Raw genomic sequence first — 19,015 nt, forward strand, 5'->3', positions numbered from 1 at the left:
TCTCGGACTTTCCCAATTCATGTAGACAGGAGATGTTTTTAATGCAGTTTTTTTTTGCCGCTGAGTGGACTGACTTAACTTGAAAGATACTTTGGCCAGATTTAATTTTTTACTGGAATGAAAACAAGGCTGTGAAAGATAGACTTACAGTCTCTTCAATGGCATGCACTCACTGTATAAAGCTATTTAAAGGACCTAGATCAAATCTTATTTTCACAACTCTCTCATCATTGAGTTTGTCTACTGAATTATTCATTTAATTTTTATTTTTTTTGAAAGATGCTCTTTTCAATGTTTTGTCATAAGAACTATGAAAAACAGTTTAAACAACATTACAACCCATTGAAGAGACTTTGTCCATTCCTAAGAATCCCATTTTCATTCCAGTAAAAATTAAATATAGCACTACTCTGAATAAGGTCCACACAAAACTAACTGAACCATTCTGGAGGTAAAGAACCCTCAACATCCATAATGTTAAAGAGATAACTAATCCAAAAATGAAAATGTACTCACTATCATGTTGTACCAAACCAGTATGACTAAGTAAAACAAAAAAAGATGCTACACAGAATGTTAGCCTCAGTCACCATTCGCTTTCATTGTATGACCTAAAAAAAAAAAAAGATGCAATGAAAGTGAATGGGTCTGTCATTCTGCCTAAAATCACCTTGCATGTTCTACAGAAGAAATTAATTCCAGTTTGGAACATTATGAGGGAGAGTACAAGGGCGTAGAAGCCCCCCCCATCCCCATATTTATACCATGATCAAGGAGACATCCCCCCAAATCTACGTCATTGTGTGAGTACATGACAATTTTTTATTTTGGGGTGAATGTTCCCATCTTTACATTTAGAACTGCCAAGTTGTCTCTTTTTGTTGTAACCTCCCCTTAGGTTCCAGTTTAGAATAACTGATTGAAACTTAAAAACCAAAACGTCCTCGTCATCAGCTTCCAAAATGCATTCTGTACACACTACAAGACAAATAAACGACGACTTAAAGGTGCTATACATGATTTTTTTTATGGAATGGTATGCAGAAAATGTTCCTTTTTCCTCAAAGATGTCCTGAGATATCTCACTGATCTCATTGAAGGGCGGTGTTTTGGAAAGAGTGGGCGAGTCTAATTCAACGGCTCTGTCTCGTGGAAGTTCTAGAATGGCTACAATACAGATATAGAATACATTCGGGCTAAAATCACTTACAACACCAAACGCTTTAGAAGTGTTGTTCTGCCATTTACATTGGAAAAAATCTGCCAATTAAAAACAATTCTATTCAGTTGCAGACATTTTTTTTGAAGAGTAATATTGATAATATTGATGTCCCAAAGCCATTTCTTTCCTTTGTCCAGATACAAATAATCTTTAATCTCTTGCTGGTCATCTGTACTTCTTGTACATAACATATCTCAAAGGCAAGACCATTGGACACAATCAGCGACACAATGACAACGCAATAAAATAAACAGCAGGCATCACCACAAATGAACAAACAGACAGAATTCAATTACTTTTATAAGTCAAGACACAAGCAATCAATAGATGACAACATGTAAAAACATTTTGTTACAGATAATTATATAAAAAAAGGCAAAGAGTTTTTCATTTTACTATGAGAAAGAACTAATTTACAACAGAGTTCAAACTCTGGCTAAGCCAACAATCCATCTTAAATGCTTTCTAACCGCTGGAAACAGGAACAAACTGTTTCCAAGTTCCATTCAAAAAAAGACATACCCGTCAAACCTTATCTTAAATTCCACCATTTTAGCATTTACACAGGCCTACATCCCTAAACAAGTCCATAGCAGTCCGCAGATCATGAAAATGGTTCCAACTTTCGCTGCACATTTTAAGAATCCCATTTCATATCTACCAACTCACAAAACCAAGCATATAAAAAGAAGCTTCAGAAAGTCAATTTACAGAAACTACAGACTAGTGAAAGGATAAGAGGGGAAAAAATGAAAATAAAAGCATTTATTTTTCTGCAGCAGGCTCTAATAAATGGCAAACAAAAATGTATGCAAAAAAAAAAAAAGGGGAGGTTAACGTGGGTCATTTTCGGAAACAAATACTTAGGTTTTACACTACAATTCCCAAAATAAAATGTAAATCATTTATGAACCTAGGATGGGAAACAGTAAATCATAAGTATGGAGACTAAAGGAACGAGCGGTTAACATGTTAAGGATAGGTTAAAAAAGGAAAGACCTTTATCTTGGAGAGAAATTAAAAAAAAAAGGCAGTATTACAAAAATAAACCACACACACAATTAACTCCTGTATCACCATTTACTATTTTTGGAATTTCTCTCTTTATACAAGATCTAGTTGACGCAATGCAAAAGTAGTATGCCGTTTATCACATTGATTTAAGTCTTTTGTCTTCAGCATTACGGTCCTTGTTTCTGTCCATCAACGCAAATATATGAACACAGTGATGCAAGACAGGCTGCTGACTCGCAGTAAATGAATAATTACACATTTTTCAAATGAGCAGAGTTTTTTCCTTCAAAAGCATCACCAAGTGCTATTTGTTTTCTTTATTTTATATTTTGCTGCATCTCCCGGTGACGTTGCATTGTCCGCATTCCTTTGTGTCTCTTCCATCATCTTTTAAATATACAGACTTGCCCAAATAATGAAAACATTAAAGTTATTTTTTTCGTTATCATCTATTGCTTGTATTGAAATAAGCTTAAAAATAAATGAATATTGAAGGAGGAAAAACAATGAGTATCTGATAATACAGTTAACTAGACTGAACGCTGCTGCTGGAATCTTTTTACACAATAAGTCATCAGGAAAAGCAAACGTATGTGCTTTAAACTTCGAGGGAGGAACATGTGAATGGTTTTATAAAAAATACAGTTTGAAATAAGGCGTCCATGGCACCGAAATGGCCGCTGATGGGTGCTGTCTTTTCAAAAATGGATTCTCTGCTCCTTTTTTAAACGTTCTCCTATTTTTGGCTGCCATTTCCTGTTGTTGAAGTTGGAATGGGGTGAGAAGTGGAAGCAGGAAGGTCATTCACCAGGAAGTGAATTTCAGTCACGCTTCAGGGGTCATGATGAGCTCTCACTGGTCAGATCTAGCCTTCTTTGGACCAGTGCCTTTCCTACAAAGGGGATTCAGGAGTAGAAAACCTTTTTATCCCATGCATCATACCTTTTATTTTTAGGAAAGATGAAATAAGCATGCATTATTTATTGGTGGTGAAAAAGAAACTCACATATCAGGTGATGAGACCGGTCTCTTTGCTACTGGTTTGGCTGCAGAGCCGTCTTTACTGGTTTCTGCAAATGACACCAATAAAGAGTATTTAAAAAAAGGTCTCATTCATTGCATTCAAACATATTACAAGGTTCCCACACATTTTGAACAATGCATTTCCATGATCTTTTTCAGTCGTTTGTGATTTCTGCATAAGTGTTAATAAAATTGGATTTGATTCAGGCTAATTTGCCAACTGATTTGACCAATTAAATCACTCTCAAACTTGAGATCACTATGGTTTGCGAGCAAAGTTTTATTCTATACCAGAGCAATATTTAGCCATTTTAGAGTAGATCATCACTAGAAAAATGTGTATTCAGTATAGAAATTTCCATGACCTGTATAGGAGTCATGACATGCCTTTTTTTCTTCTTTTTTTTTTTTTTTACATGTTCCTTGAGGTTTACTTTGCTAATATTTTTGCACAAAAACAGTCATATATTTGTAGAAAATGATGATTTTCAACCCTCATTTTGACCCTCAGAGCAGAGCTGCTTCTCCTTTAAGACTTGACAGTAAACGCCCACTGGTTGGCTCTCTAATCTTAACAAACCTACAGTACTCTCTCCTTGCCATCTCACTGCTCACCACTACTGGGCGGACTACAGAAGTGATTAAAGGTAAAGTAGACGTTGATGTGTTGTTGTGAAGATGGTCAGATGCAAATGTCTACTACAATGTGACATCACAATGTGGAGCGAGTAGAGAACGAGTTGTTTTAGCAGCTCGGTTTCAACAAATGTTTTGAGTTCTGAAACATACAGTATGTTTTTATACTACAATGACCTCTTACCACCTCAAAAGATTAAGGACATTTTTATTCCTCATGTCATGACCCCTTTAAGATTTTATTTTAATAACTATATCAAATTTTTTTTTTTAAACGTTAAGCTTTTTTTAAATTTTTTTAATTCCCTATTAATTTCCAGGATTGGAAGACAATTAAAAAAATTCCCTGATATTTCCACATTTTCCATTATCATGGGATCCCTAATGATAACTATCACAGTCTATGATGCGTTGCAACATTTCTGTTTCTTAAAAACAATAGTATAAAAATTCCACCGAGTTACGCACCTTGTAGCCACCTGACTTGTGTGGCAGGGCCGTAGCCCTTCTCATTGCGAGCGGCGATGCGGAAGATGATGGCAGGTTTAGTGGTGTAGTCGATGTGGGCGTTGGAGAGACTAGATGACTGCACCAGGCAGGACGGGCTGGGCCCACAGTACACCCGCATGAAGGCGAGCTGAGCCGGAGCAGATGCTTTCGCCTCGACTGTCTGTGAGCTTTGGATGGCCAGATACACAGAGTACTCGATGATCTTCCCTGACGTCACTGAAGGAGGCTCCCAGGTCAGGTGGGCACCATCAAGACTCTGAAATCAAAGATTACAGATAAGAATTTTATTTTGGCCACCAAGAAAATCTCAAATGTAGTGTTGAATGCAAGCTGTGTGCAGTGACCAACCTTGCTTATTTTAATGGCACACGGTGCTCCAGGGAAGCCAGGTAAGCAGGTCTTAAATGCAGAGACCTCAGAGAACGTTCCACGGCCACACGCATTGATACCAGAAACACGGAATTTGTACGCAGTGCCAGGAGATAGCTCTATTTTCTTCATCTGACTGTAGTCTGGTATGGTGCCAGAATCATCCTGCAACATCACGGACAGAAGAAGAGTTCAATTCATCCTCATGAACAACGATAAAGGAAATGCCCTAAAAAAAATGTGTTTTATACTGTTTAAATGGCACCATATTGATTCTCCATGAAAAAAATTGCCTGTGTCTTCGCTTGGCCTTAAAAACCAGCCAAATAAATAAATATCGAAGACTAATAGCTGGCAATGTGAAAACTATAATAACATTAAGTCAAATTTTATCCAATTTACTTAATACACATTTCTGGTCTTACTATGCATGCTATTCCAAAAAAATAAATAAATAAATAAATAAATAAAAAAGATACGTTTTTGTAATCTTTCATAAAAATGTAATAACATGCTCCACCTCTAAAAATGACTACTTTTTAGTTGGCATCAATCCCTTTTATTTTCAACCTGTCACTTCCAATTACATGTCATAGAGATCACTTATCACAATCCAATCAATTCCCATAGGATACAATCCCAGAAAGTCCAAGATTACTTTTTTCCTGTTTCATCCCGTTTCACTTTGAAATAAGTCACACTGTAGAAGTCAAATAGATTGCGAACGCTGTTTTATGTTAACTTTAATGACTGTTTGATACATGACTGTTGGAGCAACTTACTCATTACTTACATCAGTAACGGGTGAATCATCTGCTGGCACGTAATAGTGAGTGACAACCATGTTTGTCACCTTGACGATTCCAACATCGAACCACTGATTCTCTTTCTTCACTGGAGGCTTCACAACAGCTGGAGGTGCTTCTTGCTTCTAAAACAAAGACAACTTGGTTGAACAATATTCTGAATACAACATCTGAAATAATGATACCAATCACAGATATCTGTGGATAATTATTAAGTGCCAATGGAGAACTCACCCCAGCTGCAGACTCAATCCCATTGGCCACCTCTGCGAGAGCGGTGGCCGCTTGCATCTTGGCAGGGCTGGCGACCACCATCGGTTGAGATGGAGCAAAAGTACTTGATGGGGCCAAACCTATAACAACAAAAGGCATTTTTCAACAAGCACCAAAAAAGAAGACCACTCTCACATCGTCTAATATCTTTTCAGACAACAAACATTCTTAGTAGTAGAGTAAGTGGATAATTTCAAACTAGGTTCGAGAATGAGAGTAAACCATGTTAATCTTTCCTTTATTTTAGCATAAAACAAAGATGGAAGAACTGACTGTAACGGATATGATTTCTTGATCAAACATGACATGTACATAACTGTTTGTTGTTTTGTCCATGTTTTCTTTTACAAGGGCTGTCAATCCATTAAAGTTTGAGTAATATATGCTGATTAATCTAAATAAATCGCAATTAAATCGCATACATAAATGTTTGCAGAGTAAGGATCCCAAATAACAATAATTCAATATATAATGATTAATTATAAATTATATTGAAATATAATATATATTAAATATAATTCAGCCAATTAAAATGCATTACATAATTGTGACAGATGAGTAAAGCATTGACAAGACAAAACAAGAAGTGGCTGTAGAATGCAATATTTTTAATTTCCATATTACTGAACAGAAGCCTATCAATGACCTACAGTCCACAATCCAATCTGCGATTGAATTTGTCAATCTGTCCGAGATAGATTTAACATGAGGGCTTTTCTAAGGACGCGTCTCACTTTTGTTGCGTTGTGTCAAAAACCGTGTTTTTAGGTTGCTGTGTCAAGTTAACGTAGTATGAGATCCCTGCATTCGGAACTGCACACCATCCAGCTGTGTTTGAGCACAAGAACGCATTCTCATCTAAAAGGGTCGTTTAAAAAAACTCACTCTCAGCAGAAGTGCGAGGAAGTAGACGTGCCACAGTTGCCGTAACAGCAGTTGCCATCTCATGGCCATTGCTCTCTGATGCTGGATCGTTGAGGCTGTCTGCTGGTGCCAAGCCCTCGGTGGGCAGTGCAGCTGCGGCTGCGGCTGCTTCAACGCTCAACTGCTGGGCTGCAGCTGCCTGCGCCTCCTGCAGCTGTTGCTGCTGCTGAACTAAAGCAGCGAGCTCCTGCTGGGTCAAAACTATTGGGATGGTGGTGGACTGCTGTCCAGCCTGACCTGTGTCCCCTTCACCTGGGACAGAAAAAGGAAATCAGCATCAACAGGAAATACATTAAGCTGACAAGTTACATAATTATGGCAACTATATTGTAACACCAAGAAACCATTTGTGTCTTGTCAACTGGGCAATATCAGGAGTTCTCATCAGTCTCAAGTAGGGATGTCCCGATAGCAATACTGGAATTGGGTCCAATACAGCGCTCATGTACTTTTACTCATGCTTGTAAAAATGCTCAGTGTGGCAGCGGGGGCGTGGTCAAGCGCCTCTCCAGAGAGAGAGAAAGCGGTAAGGGCGCTTGCACCTGAGCTAGATTATGTCTAACACCTGTCTCTAATTACAGTGAGCACGGGGAAAGAGGCATAAAAGAGCCACACCGCCAGCAGACGAGAGAGAGAGCCTGGGTCCCCAGAGTTATTATTGTGAAGTTGAAGAGATTATTGTTGTGACACGGAAGAATTTATTATTGTGAAGCTGAGATCAGTGTGGTCATTAAAAAGCCTTATCTGTGAGTAGAGCAACCTGCCTCCCGCCGCCTCCTTTCCACCAAACCCTTACACTGGTGCCGACACCCGGGACAATTTTTGGTTGAAGATAGACGGAAGTCGCCCTGTAGAGTCCTCCCAGTTGGTTGAGATCCTCCAAGCCCTCACTAGCTTACATCGGAACCACCAGTGTATTGGTACTCATTCTCAAAATGGTATTGGGACATCCCTAGTCTAAATGTCTGCAAAGAACATTATTAGATCTACAGATCTGTTATGGTAGGTTGCATTTTGCATCCAAGCAACTGAATGACCGAATTCAAACTTCTCTTAAAGTCTGGCAAAAAGTTTTGTTGCACTCAACAGTGTCAATAATTTTGGTGCAAAAGACTCTCTGCTACATGCGTCACCCTTGGTGAGTCTACAACCTTTACTGTGCTCTTAATACAGTATGTCAGTTATTCACTTACTGAGTACAGCCTGCTGAGCTGCTTGTAGCACAGCCTGAATGGCGAGGGCCTGAGCCTCTTCTGTAGCCGCAGCTTGTGCAGCAGCCTCAGCTGCTGCAGTCACTGCCAGCTCCTCTGGAGTCAGTCCAGTCACCATGAGAGTTGTATGCTGTCCTTCTGCAGACATGAGCTCCTGAGGCAGGGCGAGAGCCTCCGAGTCCTGAGCGGCAAGACTCATTGCCTCTGCTGCCTCAACGCCAGCCTCCATCTGCTGTACACACAGAACAAGGAAGCAATATTCTATCAAGTCAACCAATACAAAGGTGATTCACACAGAAAATCATGGTATGCCATTTAAAGGGGACATATGATGAAAAACAAGACTTTCATGTAGACAATGTTTGCATCCCAAAGCTCCTTCCTCAGTCGACCCAGACCATTTATAGAAAAACAAAGTAATTAAATTTAAAAATAACTATTCTATATTTAGTAACTTGAACCACTAATGAACGAAAGAGTGAACTACACTGATATACAGAGGTTAGTGAATCGCAACAGAGGTCATTTACATATATAGAAGAGTTAAAGGTACAGTAGTAAAAAAAAAAAAACTTTAATTTCAAGGGTCTGAAAGAGGGTGGAAAATTGTCACGAAATGTTACACAGCATTTCAATGTCTCTATATATATTAACACTCACAGCACATTTTTATAACATATCAATACACATCAAATCTAATCATACAAGTAAAGATTCAAATCAACCCGATTCAAAATCACGATTACAAAATGTTTTTTGGCCCCTACCTCGGCCTGATCTCCTTGGCTGGGTTGCGCTTCCATGGCAACATGAACCTGTAGCACGGTGCTCTCATCACCTGCTGTACCTTGATCTATGGCAACCACCCTAACAGCTCCCTCTTCACCCAGTTCTCCCTGACACTCTGTCTGCATGGGCTCTTCTGCAGCTGCTACAGCCTCAGCGCTGGACTGCTCCATGGCTTCCGCCTCTCCCGGTACTTCTCCCACCACTGCAGAGCCAGCCATGGACGAGATCTCCTACAGAAAGAGGACATAATACTTTGAGCATCTTTATACACGAGAACCAAATTCATGCATTTGTCAAATTAATGATCAAGACAATCAGCATAAGATCTGGTCCACATTACAGCTTCTCATTTGACCAATATGAGAAGTGACCAACCGAAGTTGCTTTTAATTTTATGTAATATTTATTAATGGTTAAGTGGAATATATACGTGTTCTCAAAGGATGTTTTGTTCACTTGCTATTATGTGTCCCAAACAAAACAAATATTTTATGCCATGCAATTACTTCAACTATAACTTTCCCTAGTGCTCATTGTAGCTCCTTGGAGACTTTGCATTCCATCAGACTGATATAAACCGGTGCACCCTGTAGCCCCCGAAAACAAGCAATCCCGTTAGACAGTGGATCATACCGGTACTGATGGTCCCGGAGTGGGCGTGGCCTGTGTCACCGTGGTGATGGCTCTGCTTTGTGCTGTGGGATTGGCTGGTTCTGTTGAGGATGTGGGTTCTGAGCTGGTGCCACTTTCATCCTGTCCATCAGCACCCTGCTGAGCTAAAGAACAAACACAGATTGGCTTATTAACAAGGGATGCAAAAAGAACAATTCTGTCTGAAACCAATAGCCGACAATTACTGTTACTGTTTTGTATTTTTAAGTGTTAACACTAGAATAATGTGTTATACACATCAAATATCAGAAAGATGCAGATTTAAAAAAATTTATTAAATACACCAACACACATGAACACTGCCTGATACCAATGTGGACACAATATAGAATTTTTTATAGAAGCATAAACCCTGTACAATAGAGTGCAACAGTACATTACGAAAATATTAATCTTATACAAGTTCATCAAATTTTGGGTTTTTAAAAATAATCAAATCCATGTATTCAATCAATAAACAGGATATTATATTTCATATATTATTTTTTGTTACATGTTCATTGTTTAATTGCATTAGTTGTACTATTTACAAGTATTTACATTGATTTGTTGTACAGGTGCTAAAACCGGTACGGTCTCTAAAAGAACCAGCATTTATGTAAAGAACGCACAAAAATGAGCACGTGTTAATGAGAGAGGACTCGAACGGCCTTAATCTCATTTGTGCCATACATGATTAGAATTAAAGGTTTATATTTTATTTGTTTTTGATCAACAACTGACTGTAGAGAACAGAACGGATATCAAGAGACATTATTCAATGACAAATGGGTCACGTTGATCATGGGCGCCTGCAGGAGTTCATCTCAGGGTACGCACAGAAATCTGACTAAAGTATAGCTAGCCTTATTTGTTGGGGTAGTCCAAGGAAATGCACCCCAGGATATTTTTTGTTTTGCAAAAACAACACCAAAGCGTACAATTCTGGTGACTTTGAGAGAAGAATTTCTTAATTTTCTCGAGTACGTGTAGCGCTGGCCAAAGCTTAAGACAGTAACCGTTCAGAACTAATGCATCCTCGCGCTACAAAAGCACGACGCAGCGCAACGACAAGAGCAGAACGCAGGTGTCTCGAGTTGCGTTTTTAACAGTTGAAGTGCTTTTCAACTTGATGCGGCATCTAAACATTCTGTGAAAGATGCTAAAATCATAGCAATAGTGACGTAGTGGTCAAAATCATCCATATAGCAAATTTTTATGGAAAATTATTGAAAAAAAGAACAAGCGGATGCAAAAACATGTTCGGTGTGAACAGCCCCTTATTCTCATGACACAGCACTAGCTTAAGTTTCTCAAAATTACCTCTCAAAAAGGCAGCATTTTATTTTCAGTTGATTGTAGGTAAATATCCACTTTATCCAGCGCTGTTTGTTCTGTGTTCATAAATATGCTGATGCTGAGAAACCGCTCCAAATGGTTCAGTGAGAGAGCAGGCCGAACAAATTGTACTGAATCACAAATCAATTCAGATTGCTTTAAAAGCCCATTTCACTGAAAAGAACCGGCTCAAAAGAATGATTCATTTGCGAATCGTGCATTGCTAGTTCTTTTAAACAGTCAACAAAATGTGAGACATACTTCATGACTGCTGAAATATTCTCAGATAAATGTTTGTCAGGTTAGTCGGAGTGCTCATGGTATGCACAGAGCGAATGGCCGTAGAGCTGCAGGCACCACTGGTGTGGATCTCGTCTTTGGACAAGCATTACAAGGAACAACTTTTACTCGCAAGACGCAGTGAAAGGATCTCGCTGCTGAATAATCCACGACTATACTACACAATTACTGGTGAAATGTAAACATTAACCAGCCTGTTGTCAAATATATACATTTTAGTCACATAGCATAAAATTTGGTTATAAATGTGTTATTTCCTCTCATTGTAGTGGAGGGTTCCGCATAGAGTAAAAGACCGATCTTGGCATTTAAGAATTAATACAGAGATTGTGATACAACGGAAAATCAATATTTTTACCCACCCCTACTTGATGTATTTAATAAGGGAATGAACTACAATCCCAGGAAGAATTGTGAATGATGTAAAGAAATGAACATTTTCAGATATAAGCGAATATGTACGTTATTTGAGAGTGTAGTGAGACCAACTTGATTGCGTCATTAACAGTGCTTCATGGGAGTGGGCAGTTGCTGCAGAGCTCTTTTGCCGCACTTTGTTTGCAGCGATTCTCTGATTGGTGGATCTTTCTCTTCAGAATTCATGGGGTAGTGATGTTTTTCACAAATTCTGATACTGATCGCAGTTGATGCGGAAATAATGCACTCTTTAAACGTTTATAATTTAACATCCAAAAATAGCGGGAGACACATACCTGTTCCTTCTCCAGTCTCCAGGCTGCTAGTCGCAGTTGTAGCTGTATTGGTAGTGCCCGTTTCATGAGTTTCACAGGGCGGATTGGAGCACACCCTCTGCACAGTGCCATTCTGTCCTGTACCAATAGTTGACGACGCCTGTGTTGGCGTGTTGGTAGTGCCCGTTTCGTGTGTTTCACAGGGCGGGTTTGAACACACCCTTTGTACACTATCATTCTGACCCGCTCCAATAGTAGACGATGCCTGAGTTGGCGTATTGGTAGTGCCCGTTTCGTGGGTTTCACAGGGCGGGTTTGAACACACCTTTTGTATACTGCTATTCTGTTCAGCTCCAATAGTAGATGACGCCTGTGTTGGCGTGTTGGTAGTGTCCGTTTCATGGGTTTCACAGGGCGGGTCTGAACACACCCTTTGTACACTGCTATTCTGTTCCGCTCCAACAGTAGATGACGCCTGTGTTGGCGTGTTGGTAGTGCCCATTTCGTGGGTTTCACAGGGTGGGTTTGAACTCTCCTTCTGCACAACATTGCTCTGCCCACTTGCCAAACTGGAGGTCGATTGTGTAGCAGTATTGGTCGTGTCCGTTTCATGTGTCTCACACGGTGGTTTTGAGCAGACCTGTTGGACGTCTTCTACACCAGACACAGTGGACATTTCTGTGGTACCCGTCTCGTCCGTCTCACAGGAAGAGTTGGTGCAAACCGGCGTCATTGTGGAGGAGATTGCAGCTTGGCTTTTGCTAGAGCTCTGCACGGTTCCTGTCTGATCAGAGCCCATGTTGGAGCGGGCTGTGGTGGAGGTGTTGGTGGTACCCGTACGGGGATTCTCCGGCCGCATGGAACCAGAAGCGCCACTGCTTTCTGCGCCAGGCGTGGCTGGTTCTGACCCAGAAGCCGACGATGTAGACGTAGATGACTCTGTCTTGCTGTTCACAGTCTTGCCCATCTCTTTAGAGCCCATGTTGCAGCTGGCAGTGGTGGCGGTGTTGGTGGTGCCTGTGTCATGGGTTTCTGAAGGTGGGTTGGTGCACACCTGTTAAGTCAAATTAATTTGTCATTTGAACAGTTCACACATGTACAGTGGGCATTGAAATGCTTATGACGAAGCTCAGAACTTGTGTATAGATAATAGTAATTAATGGTAGTAAGTGACTGGAAAGTAAAATGGTACTGAAGTGTCTTAGTGCAGTGTGATAGTTCAGAATTGTCACCTGTTGTACCCTGCCCATATTGGCAGAGGCGGTCGTAGAGGTGTTGGTGGTGCCTGTTACGTGTGTCTCACATGGAGGGTTGGAGCAGATCTGTCCGTTGCCCAGATGAGCAGCAGCTGTTGTAGCTGTATTGGTCGTTCCAGTCTCATGAGTTTCACATGGAGGGTTGGAACAGATCTGTTCAGTGCCCATTTTAGCAGAAGCTGTTGTAGCCGTGTTGGTCGTTCCAGTCTCATGAGTTTCACATGGAGGGTTGGAGCAGACCAACGTCACAGTACCAGCACTGTTGCCTGCACTATCTCCAGCATCAGCACCAGTTGTAGAGGGCTGCTCGGACGTGGGAGATGCCAGGATGGAAACAGGCAAGTCCTGTGCAGGCTGGGCCTCAGCACCGCTGGGAGTGGTGATCAGAGTCACTTGAGTAGGCTGTGCTGCCGACTAAAAGACAAAAATTATTAACAAAAAAAGACAAATATGGATTGCCAAACTAAAACAATACTTTTGAGATTAGTTGTCCTTCCTTCAAAAGAACTGAATGTGTTAAAACTGAAAACACTACATTTTTTAAGGTTAAAAAAAGTTAAACATTTACATATTTACTGCAATAATTTTAAACTATTGACAATAAGGATATCAAATTAAAATTCTAATTTTGATTATTAGCTGAATTTAAAATAAAAATGCACATTTGAATGCTAAAATTGTAGGGGGGGGTTTGGTGCGGGCAGTTATACCATCAACGTGCGATACCCTGACGATTTCGCTGTTGCGCACTGTCTCAGAGTTTATATCCGCATCTCCTGCTGAATGCGTTTAAATGCGCTCTACAATATGTAAACAGACTTTCTGTGGGCCCCCCCCCCCCCAAGCCTAGGACAAAAGCTCCAGTTTTCCCCCCCTTATCTGCGGCCCTGGGTGCAGTGCAACGAATAAAACAGAATGTGGGTGTCTCAAGACGCGTTTTAAAAGTCGAACTTCCTTTAAATTGACACGGTGTCTAAAAAACACATTACTACTACTCAAGCCACGACAGCGGTCAAAGATGCCCGTCTAGTGCATACTTGCATAGAAAAAGGCGGATTAGTTCGGAATGAACGGCCCCTTAGGTGGAGGTCTTTGGAGGTTGTGTCTTGACTACGTCTTGCTCTTTTAAAAGCGTTTCGCTGCATAAGCATTAGGCACATACATACAACTGTATTTAATTAAAAACACTGGTGTCGCCAGTATTTTGAAGCTTGAGTCCGTGGTAGTAATATGGCACCAGTACAGGCTACTGTGCAACACTAATTTAACAGAGCCTTCTATTGAAGAGTTTCTTGTTTTACTTTATATTTGAGCATACGAACTGGCTAAATCATTTGACTATAATTTTATGCGCATTTGTTAACAAACAGATATGTTCTTTGTAATAAACAATCACTATAACATTGGTGCTGATTGGTTTGTTAATTTGTTGCATCAATTTTGGACGTAGGAGACAACGTTGATTTAAAAGTCAGATGTCTTGTAGATTTTTCCCACTACCTGAAATAATGTGTTTAAAATTTGAATGTAATTCGAATTTCATTTCTCAGCCTTGTTGACAGCCCTAATTACCAGAGTTCTTCAACATGTAACATATCAAGACCACTGTCTTTTTAATGAATACATGTCTTGATTGATCAGAGATGCCTCACCTGTATTGTGGCGGTGGCAAGGCTGGTCTGGGCAGCAGATACAGTGATGGCTGATGGATTAATCACCTGACTGGCCAACGTCGCAATGGTGGCAAGATTGGTGACAGGTGTTGCCAGGCTGGCGTTAGCGCTTGCCACATTGCCCCCTGCCACACTGCTGGTTACAGTACCAGTTACTGTGCCCAGAGTTGTGACTCCTAAATGCAAAGGAATGTACATTTAGAACAGATTTTTTTTTTTCCCCAAGAAAATCAATTGTACAAATAAAGTACTCTAGATTTGTCAAAGGTGAACAAATTTTGCAGATACTCAAGCTTCGGAAAACCTGTGCCAAGATTACAGTGAAAGTTTCGGCCTGAATATTTATACCTGTGGTGCCCTTGACGACCAATGTGGTAACAGTTGGTTTGCCAGCTGACACAGTGCCAGGGGAAACTAGACGCACTCCACCCATAGGAACAGTACGCAGGATGGTGCCAGGCTGACCTGGTGCCCCCTTCAGGACCACCTAAGAGCAATGATTTTTTTTTTTTTAATGACTTAAGTCACGAACCACTAATACCATAATACAGACTATTTTTAAGATTCGATAAACAGAACCGTGGCTGATAAAACTAAAATAAATGTGACCTCCATTTCCATGGAGACTCTCACCTGTGTGACCCCCTGTTGTCCTGCCCCTGTAGCAAGTTTAGGCATGGCTGTTAAGATTTTGCCTGGCGTGCCAGGAGTAACCATTTTGGTGGTAATAATTGTGATGGGGGACTTGATGCCAGAAGTGCTGGTCACACCTAGTGATTAGAAAAGAAATAACAAGAAATTATGAGTATAATATAGCTACCAAATCATACCATATGCGTATAAAGTGGCTTAACTCAAGAGTAATAATAACAGAGTCTAACATGAAACTGACCAGTAGCTCCTTGTTGAATGGCAGACATGGGAATGGTTTTAATAATGGTGGTGCCTGGTTTATTGGTGGTGTTTGGAGAGACACTGCTGATGCCCAGGATAGTGGGCTTGGTGCCAGTCCCTCCTGCCTGGGAAGTTGTAATGATAGTGGTGGGCTTGCCATCTGCAGATGTGACCAGCTTCAAGATGGTACCAGCAGGCAGAGGAGTCTTTGTCTAAGAGAAAAAAGAAAATGTAAAAATCACAAGCTATGGATAATTCATTTAATATTGCAATGATACAGAATCAGGTAAAGAAATATCTTGATAGGCTAGATTGCTGACCTGTATTAAAGTGACAGGACTGCTTCCAGCCTGTCCAGTCACTGCAGACGTTTGGACTGGTTTGGTCTGAACAACAGACATCATTTTCCCAAGACTGGAGATCTGTGAATAGTAAAGGGTTATTACTTGGGGGTTGGCCACAACTGAAGTCACAGTCAAAACAAAGGGGAAAGTTGTCAATAAGTACTTATATTAAAGGATTGTTAACCCAAACAAAAATTGTCATGTGAAAACCATACATTTTTCTCCTCCATGGAATAAAGCAGAAGATACATGGCAAAATGTCCAGGCTATAACTTGAATTTCAGGCTGTTACTCAAACAAAGCTATCATATTCCTTCAGAAAACTTGGAATATAATGCATGAGTCATTTGGACCTTGTCTTTTGCCTTTTAGAGCTTGGCAGTATAAATCACCATCCATTTTATGGGAAAGAGCAGTAAGAACATTCCGCTAAATATCTATTTTTTTAGTTCACTAGCGTGAACTATCCCTTTACGTGACATCTCAGGTCAGGACTTTCCAATAACGGGTGCACAAACCCCAAGCAGTTCATGATGGAACAGCAATGGGTTTGTAAGAGTAATTTTTTTACTTTGAAACCCTGTCACTGCACACTACATTTGAGTCCAGAAAATAAACAATGGTTGTTCATCTTACCAGAGCGCTGCTGCCACCCATCGTGATGGGGCTCTTGACAAGCGTTATAGTTTTGGTGACTCCTCCAACCATGGTGGTGACGACCTGGGCCTGCTGGGCTACGGTCACCGTGCCTGATTTGTGCACAGTGATGATGGGGCGAGTCGGGGTGTTGGGAGTAGAGATGGCTGAAGTGCCGACCTGTGCTGCAGCCGTTTTTAGCATTCGGGTAGCAGGGTTAGTAACCTGGAACAGGAGGAGGAACCCAGACACATCAGTCACAGACAAGATATGGGTGGAGGAACTAGGACTGGGTATCACCAGCCACCTCACGATACACGTCACAATTCGATATATCGCGATACATCACGATATCATGATTCGATTTTGATTTTAATTTCAATTAATTTGGGTATATTTCAGTTTTAATGTCCATTTTGTTTTTTTCTCATTATACAGGGGACCTTCTAACTTTTTAAAATACGGACATACAGTATCAATTTTACAAATTTTATTTTATCCATTTTTCCATCATTGTGCTGATATTTTAGCTTTTTTTTTTTTAAATATAGTCCATGTATTACATCAATAAACATGATGTATTGTAATTGCATATATTATATTGCATATTGCAATACAATATATTGTTAGTTGTTTACATGCCTGATATGTACTATTAACAAGCCTTTACAAGTGCTAAAATGGTACTGTCTCTTTAAGACCTGTGGCAGGAACTTTGACAGTAGTGTTTGTTTGGTTGTATGGTTCTTTACAGCATCCACGCTGTGTGTGATTAGAATTAAATGTTTCTTTTGAAATAAGTAAAATAAAAAATGACCAGCCAATGGATAATCACAGACATTTTTTGTAGCATATGGGAAGTATTTACACACATATGATTGTTGGGGATTGCAGATAGAAAGAGCGATCTTGGCATTTTAAGAATCGACATGGAGTTTATACAATTGAAGCTTAAGTTGAAAATCGATATTTTTGCCCGGCCCTAGATCCAAACGTGTGAGAGAGGTCCAGCATCGTCAGCGAGAGAAACCGTGAATCCTGCAGGATCAGTTTCAGTCTCTTTTATGCCTCATAGAAGCGTCTCAGACTGCACTGAAAATATCACAATATATCAAGATACATATCTAATTATCGATACAATATCGTGAGAAAAAGTATCGCGATATATCGATTTTTGATTGTATCGACACCGCCCTAGGAGGAACTGGATATTTAGATTCCTTTATGTACAAACGGACAACAAAAAGGGAAGTTCACTGACCTACAGTTGGATGTCGAATGAGTAAATGAAAAGTACCAATTCCTAAACATTTATTCATTCAGGGCTTGAGCATTTTTTTTTGTTGTTGAGCCCTGTTCATGTTTATTCAATTCCAGGGCTCAACCTTAAGGATTTTTTCTGCTGGCATGATCAGCTTTTATGCTACATCCATATTAATCTGGATAAATTTGAAAAAGAAATTGCTGTTGAAATGCTCTCCATCCACACTGCCATTTTCAAACATTTTTCAAAAGTTGCTCATCTACACTAAATAGTCTGAAAACGCTTAAAACCTCTTCCTGCGCGTGCCAAAATTATTTTAAGAAGAGTGGCCCTGCGTCATTTCCATGTACAGACCGAAACGCAATTATCCTTGTGTTCTGCTGCCGGACAGCAATTCCAAGTAAACTTCCCGTCACCTTTGAAGGAATGCAATGTGAAGGTTGTACAAAGTAACATTTATCTGTAACAATGCTATCAAAGTGGATAGCAAGCACAACAACGCCTCTATAAAATGGGCCGCCATCTTGATTGTTTTGGGTTGAATGGATCACAAGACTGAATCACATGATCACAAATATGCCATTGTTTTGGACTATCTCCATTTTCCCTTTCCACACTACAACGCGAAGACTGCATTTTCAGATTTATCCACTTGGGAGAGCATTTTCGAAAAGCTGTTTTTGCTGGACAATAATGGCATCTCAGTGTGGATGGAAGGCTAAAACATCGCAAAATTAATGCACTTTCAAACTGAAATGTATTAGTGTGCCAACATTTTTCACCATGAATAAACAAATAAATGTTATTTTTAGCAATCGATACTTAAATGTTGCAGGAATAACATTTACATTTTTCATTTCATGTTATGTTTTCGTCACAATAAACTAGCTTTGCTGGAAAACTATGGCATATGATGTAAAACATTACTGATTGATTATTAATTTTCAACTCACTCATTCTTACAGGTGCCTCAAAGACTATGACAAATAATTCTCACAATTTCAACAAAACCCATCTGTGTTAGCCAGCATGGTAATGTTTCCTTGGTGATAAGTTTATATAAGCAGAATTCACAGCAATGTTCAAAACATCACAGAAATCCAAATGTTTAAGTTCGCAAGGCATAAAAACGAAAGTAAAACTTAGTGACAGGTCCATCAACTGGCCCAAAATGTCATCACACTGGCCCT

General features: G+C 40.0%; 1 protein-coding gene across 5 annotated transcripts in view; it reads right to left on the reverse strand.

Annotated features, from left to right (window-relative positions):
• Positions 1 to 1,504: 1,504 nt before the first annotated feature.
• The window catches only part of LOC127415006 (host cell factor 1-like), a 29,141-nt gene continuing 11,630 nt past the window's right edge, over positions 1,505 to 19,015 (reverse strand). For 4 of the 5 annotated variants that reach the window (XM_051653444.1, XM_051653448.1, XM_051653445.1 and 1 more), the window contains 18 exons: positions 16,562 to 16,786; positions 15,902 to 16,003; positions 15,580 to 15,793; positions 15,321 to 15,457; positions 15,036 to 15,174; positions 14,667 to 14,863; positions 12,991 to 13,428; positions 11,780 to 12,812; positions 9,411 to 9,553; positions 8,756 to 9,007; positions 7,971 to 8,220; positions 6,739 to 7,029; positions 5,815 to 5,933; positions 5,568 to 5,705; positions 4,754 to 4,939; positions 4,364 to 4,661; positions 3,243 to 3,306; positions 1,505 to 3,128 (listed from right to left, as the gene is read on the reverse strand). In XM_051653444.1, coding sequence (XP_051509404.1) covers positions 3,089 to 3,128; positions 3,243 to 3,306; positions 4,364 to 4,661; positions 4,754 to 4,939; positions 5,568 to 5,705; positions 5,815 to 5,933; positions 6,739 to 7,029; positions 7,971 to 8,220; positions 8,756 to 9,007; positions 9,411 to 9,553; positions 11,780 to 12,812; positions 12,991 to 13,428; positions 14,667 to 14,863; positions 15,036 to 15,174; positions 15,321 to 15,457; positions 15,580 to 15,793; positions 15,902 to 16,003; positions 16,562 to 16,786 — 4,266 coding nt within the window. In that variant the 3' untranslated portion in view covers positions 1,505 to 3,088. The remainder of the gene's footprint in view (positions 3,129 to 3,242; positions 3,307 to 4,363; positions 4,662 to 4,753; positions 4,940 to 5,567; positions 5,706 to 5,814; positions 5,934 to 6,738; positions 7,030 to 7,970; positions 8,221 to 8,755; positions 9,008 to 9,410; positions 9,554 to 11,779; positions 12,813 to 12,990; positions 13,429 to 14,666; positions 14,864 to 15,035; positions 15,175 to 15,320; positions 15,458 to 15,579; positions 15,794 to 15,901; positions 16,004 to 16,561; positions 16,787 to 19,015) is intronic. The other variant, XM_051653446.1, reaches the window with a different exon arrangement.

This window comes from Myxocyprinus asiaticus, chromosome 24 (genome assembly GCF_019703515.2).
Source record: "Myxocyprinus asiaticus isolate MX2 ecotype Aquarium Trade chromosome 24, UBuf_Myxa_2, whole genome shotgun sequence".
Taxonomy (NCBI): Eukaryota; Metazoa; Chordata; class Actinopteri; order Cypriniformes; family Catostomidae; genus Myxocyprinus; species Myxocyprinus asiaticus.